The sequence below is a fragment of the Montipora foliosa genome, chromosome 6 (genome assembly GCF_036669935.1).
Source record: "Montipora foliosa isolate CH-2021 chromosome 6, ASM3666993v2, whole genome shotgun sequence".
In the NCBI taxonomy this organism is placed as follows: domain Eukaryota; kingdom Metazoa; phylum Cnidaria; class Anthozoa; order Scleractinia; family Acroporidae; genus Montipora; species Montipora foliosa.
The window spans coordinates 71,639,974-71,645,467 of NC_090874.1; the positions used below are offsets into that span (position 1 = coordinate 71,639,974).

General features: G+C 38.0%; 1 protein-coding gene across 1 annotated transcript in view; it reads left to right on the forward strand.

The window, feature by feature from the left end:
- LOC138008335 (cystinosin homolog) overlaps positions 1-5,494 on the forward strand; it is a 14,119-nt gene extending 8,625 nt beyond the window's left edge. The window contains exon 2 of the mRNA XM_068855651.1: positions 817-5,494. Coding sequence (XP_068711752.1) covers positions 817-1,113 — 297 coding nt within the window. The 3' untranslated portion in view covers positions 1,114-5,494. The remainder of the gene's footprint in view (positions 1-816) is intronic.

Sequence of the window (5,494 nt, forward strand, 5' to 3'; positions counted from 1 at the left end):
ATCGCATCCGCATGATCCTAACCATGAACGACTTCAAATTCAACTCAGAACATTATCTTAAAAAACATGGCACTGCCATGGGCCCGAGGTTTGCCCCTCCTTATTACGCAAACCTTTCTCTAGGTAAATTCGAACAAAACTCAAGTGATGCTGCTGCAAGAACACAATATTATTAGAGTGGCCGGGTATTCAGCAGTTACTACACTTCAGTTATTATGGTTGCACTAGCACATTTTATGGTTTACCATGTGGCAGTCAAGTAAATTTCAACATGTCGACTGCCTGTGATATAGTGGCTGTGCTAAGCAATTAAAAAAGGGGGAAGTTTGTTAGAGTGGGACAACAATTGTGTAAGGACTTTATTATAACTGTTGTTACATTCAGATGTATCCAGGAAAAATATGCGTGTTTTTTTTTTTTCGTTTAAAACCATCATTTTTGGTACGGTGGGGGGGGGGGGGGATTTTCAAAAAAAATTTGAATATTAAAGAGGCTTTTTTCTATAGGCGTATGAGAGGTTGGAATAAGCAACCTTTACTGATGTTAAGGGTTGGTAGACACCTTTTAGTGCGGTCGTCACAGGTCTTACATAAATGAAAAAGCAAAACAGTAGTAGATTATTGCTAATTACACAAGTGTACTTAAGTTAGCACGAAAGCAACATTCAACTAACTACAGGCCAATGCATGTGCAAAATGTTAGTTGTGCTTTCACGCTTGCGTCGATGGTAGGATATGAGGCTTTACCGGCTTTCATATCATTAATCAGAGGAAATTATTTCAAATTAATTTCTACTTCTCATATCAACATTTTCAGTATTTTCCTCAAGTTTGGCTTAATTTCAAGCGCAAGTCCACTACAGGGTTTCACATCGGCGGAGTGCTTTTGGATTTTGGAGGTGGAGTTCTCAGCATTCTACAGATGGTTATCTACTTCGTTGTTGAACACAGTAGCACACAGCTGACAGGAAATGTTCCTAAGATGGCCCTAGGTTTGGTTACTCTTCTGTTTAACATTATCCTTGTTTGGCAACATTATATTTCCTATCGAGGTAATGAATGTACTCCTGATGATGCAAAGCCCCTAGTAAAGAAGCCAAAGATGGCAAAATAATTGTACTCGGTAGATGCAAATACCGATGATGGGGATTTTGTTGATAACAGTTTGTCATGGTCATCACAGTCATTGAGTGACGACGCCAATAGCACAAGAGAAAACAAGCTGGAAATTAATTCTGATGACTCGGTGGTGTAAGAAGTATGATTTAGACTGAAGTATACATATCCTCATGATTTCGTGGACAGTCTTGAAAAAAACCAAACACAGCTGTGTTCGTTTTTTAATCATCTATCATCACGCAGAGGTTGTAAATGTAAAATCTTAAAAGAATCTTGAAAGAATCTTAGAGAATTCATAGCAACTATATGCCTGTCGAGTTGTCCTTCGCTGGAGATACAAGAAAAATTAGACTGCATGTAGATCTAGTAGCAAAGTAAGAACAATATGTTTTAAATTCGTAAGAAAATGGCCGAAAAACCACGAAAGTTGGAGTGATGAAAATGCACCATTTTGTTTGTCGGCTGGAATTTAAGTGATACCATAATTTGTTTAACTTTTGTTTGTGTGGCTTTTTCTTTGATCAATGGATTTTCATAATGCTATAGCTGTCCTAATATCTGTAATATAAATATAATAATCATTTTAATATAATTACATGTACGCAGGTGCTTATTTGAAAAATATGCATTTTCTTTAAAACAATTTAATTCTTCGTCTGTCACCTCGACGAAACTCCTTGTGGCCATTTTGATAATCACCGCTTAGGTGATTATCGTGTAATAACCACCTCAAGTACAACCAATCAGTGCAGAGAATTTTCAATAATCACAGATAGTTATACTAATAAATTGTTTTGTTAAAAAATAGATTATTTGATTCTGTTAATTGATTCGATGATTGACAATTTAGTGATTACCCTAATACACCGTAGAGATTAGTAACATTATTAAGACCGGATAACACGAGAAAAGTTCACTTTTTCTGGGACGTTTTGCCAACGGATCTATGCTAACCTGTTTGTTCATTGACTTGTTTTTATATTTCTGCTAACCTGTGGTACCGACGTTTGAGGACTGTCTAATCTACTGGATATCGTCACAGAAGTAAGTGATCGATGATCTGTTGAAATTAAGCCTTGTAGTCCGTATTTTATTGAAGTTCATAGAAGCTGAAATTATGTAATATTTTCCTTTGTAGATCGAATAATCCAGTGGATTGTTAATTATTTTCCCTCGGAAAATTAATTAATTAATGATTGTAATTTTAATCAGTACAACTTGTTGTAATGTGTAATGTGTTGGGACCAATCAGTTTTGGTTGGTGAAATGATATCAAGGGAGGGGGGGAGGGGGGGGCTATAAAGTGAATGCGTGTTTCGACGCGATAAACACGTACACTGCAACTACCTGTAAAAAGAAGACGGGAAACTAGCAGATCAGGTGAACGTGTAATTCCCAAACTGGATTCTTGTGCACGTTTTGTCATGAGAGGATCAAGTAAGAGAGCGGATCCCCAATACGCGAGTCTATTCAAATGGTGGTTTTTTTAAAATCTTATTTTAGCGCATGGTTCAGGTGAGCAGCTTTTTTTAGAGAGGCACCTGATTGACCAGTTTTAATGACGTAATGAAATTATAAATATGCGCGGCTTGGGAACGAGACCTTAAAGTAGCTTTGCGAAACTAAATATAGATTTTAAAAAGCCATGATGCGCCATGGGGATCCGCCCTCTTAACTTTAATATATTTTCCATGGCAATGTATGTCGCACTTCATCCGCGGCTCATTACGTCTCGCCGAATGTATTCAATCCAAAAACACCAGATTCAAGCTTCTAAAAAAAATAATTTAATGTTTTATTGAGTCATTACCTTCCTCATATCGTTTTGTTTTTGAAATCTGAAAAATATTGGTCGGTCAGACAACAGTAAACGAGAAAAAAAGGAGACGGCCTTATGCAAAGACTATGGCAACGTTTAATTAATTACAAGAACGTCCTAAGCAACTGTTTATATCACCTCGAATGTTAATTCGACACTCCTATCGTCGATAAATCAATGTTCACTGTGATCTAACTCTTCTCCACTTTATGCTAATAGCGATTATGACAGGTCATTCGGTATAGACAATGTATCTAGCTTTTCAGTCGATTTGAGGAACAAAATTCAGTGGTAGGAAAGCTGTGTTATTTAGAGGAGAAAATAAAAATTTTCTTAATAGTGCGCATATTTTTGGTAATTTATAATCCATAACAGTAGAAGGACCTTCTCTCAGCAATTTTGATTTTAATGTCGGGATGTTTTTATTTTAAATCCAACCTGATGCTCTATTTTTCTTCGACCAATCTTCGCGGGTAGAAGTCAATTTAACCTGGTTGATGAAAATTAATGCTGTACTGAAGCGAAACACTCTTGAGATCGATCTGCCACCTATCAACATTTTGCTTTGTTTGAAAGAAACACTGTCCGTCACGTTCAAATATTAGAGACAGGTGTTATCAAAAATTCTCGAAAGGAATAAATTAACTATCCTCATAGTCAAATGGTGAGAGTTTTATGGATAATTTATCCTTAGCTCTTCATGAATGGTCCTCGCACTCAGGAGAAATAAGGTTCAGTTTCGAAATTGAAAATTGAACACGGAATGGATAAAATACTTACCAGCAACATTGCCCGTGAAAATCGTAATTTTCCTTCGTGCTTCAAGACTGTCGATAAGCAAATCAAACTGAATGGAAATTTACCTTCCTCTAATGATGTGCAAAGAGTACGGGATCTGTTCATCTTCAGCGAAAAACATTGCGAACCAAAGTCGTTCAAAATAGTGGAAACGTGGATGAAAGGAGAATGTGAACGAAAAGCCGATACTGGAAAGGATTTGTACATCTCTGGAAACTTCCTGAGGAGTTTAAAAACCGTGGCGTCAAGCCAAGGAAATTATAAGTGGGTTCGTTCTCCTGAATTCAAACCTGGCAGTTACTTTTTGCTCCCTGATAAGCATAGTGCTAGCTTTGACTATAAAACGGTGCAAGTAAATAGACGTGTTCCTTGTTGTACTAATATTGAATCCAGAAATCCACTTTGTAAGGAAAATGTAGTGAGAAAAATGTTTTGCGAGGTAATTGGAAGCGAAATGTGCGTGGATTGCAATGGTGACAAGCTGAGGGCAAAGTTTAATAACAAAGTGAATTCTTTCTATCCATTCCTTGAATACGACAAGGAGAAGAGGCCTTATGGATATTGCCCAAGAGCACTTCGTCTGACGGAACCTTTGCCATTAAGAATTGGCAGATTCCCTCGGCGTTCAAACTCACAGGGGAGAGACCACATCCCAGTGATTGCATCCCGCGGGATTCATTCGGGACAAGAGAAAGTTTCCACTGATTCTACGATACAAGTTTTCATCAACCGTAGACCTTATACTAGCTGCAGTTCAGTAAGGGTAGGAAATGCGCCTCTTGATAATGACCGATTGTTCTCTGTTTAGGCTAGCCAACTATGATTTGAGGAAAGATTCACAGAGCTATACTTCTTCGTCTTTCTTGGGCGGCAAGAACTACTCTATAATGAACACAGCTTTCGCTATGTAATGTATTGCCGCATCCCTGACTAACTGTTTCAAGTGGTTTTCTTTCGCCAGAATTTTGGCGTCCGTCGAAGGTTACACGTAACTGAGCTAAAAAAAGGAAAAGGAGAAAAAGTACTGAGGAACTGGGTTTGAGTGAGAGAGTATTAAATTAAAATTGTCGAGAATTGTGACTCACACACCTTTATTTGAAAGCTGTTATCTTTTTAGCTTATTTTTTAATTCTAAAAATTCACATTTTTTAGTCTGATTCCACAGATTGAAGGGGGTTAGTGGTCGTTAGTTTAACTGTGGTGCTGCCTCGATGGGGAGTTATATCATTTGTTTTTTTACGCGTTTGATAACTATAAAAACCAAGTTCGTTCCGCTGTTTACCGGAGTGGTTTTGAGCTGAGCTTAGACTAAGATCAGTCTCTCTTTTGCTCTAAATCGTTGGAACGAACGAACACTTCAAGATGGCTGAGACTGAGGGTCGCAAATACAGCGGGAGTTCACTCTAATCAACGCCCGCGGTATTTGCGACCCGCAGTTTCAGCCATTAAAAGTTCAACGTATAAAGAGTTCGTTTCAACGATTTTAGAGCAATAGAGACCCTGCTCGCAGTCTACGCTGAGCTGAGAGTCGGTAAAAATTCTAAATAGCGAACTGGGAAATATGCAACTGTTGACTGAGGACTAGAGCGTGGGTAGGTTTCAAATTAAAATAAGTAAACGAAGGGGGATAGAAGCAGTCCAGTCACCGTAGGAATGCATTTTTGTGCATAAAGTAAAGCGTCATGGCTTTGTCTCAAGCTTCTGCATTAATTAAGCATCTCGGGTTTTTTTTAATATCAAGAGGGACTAATCCACTTGA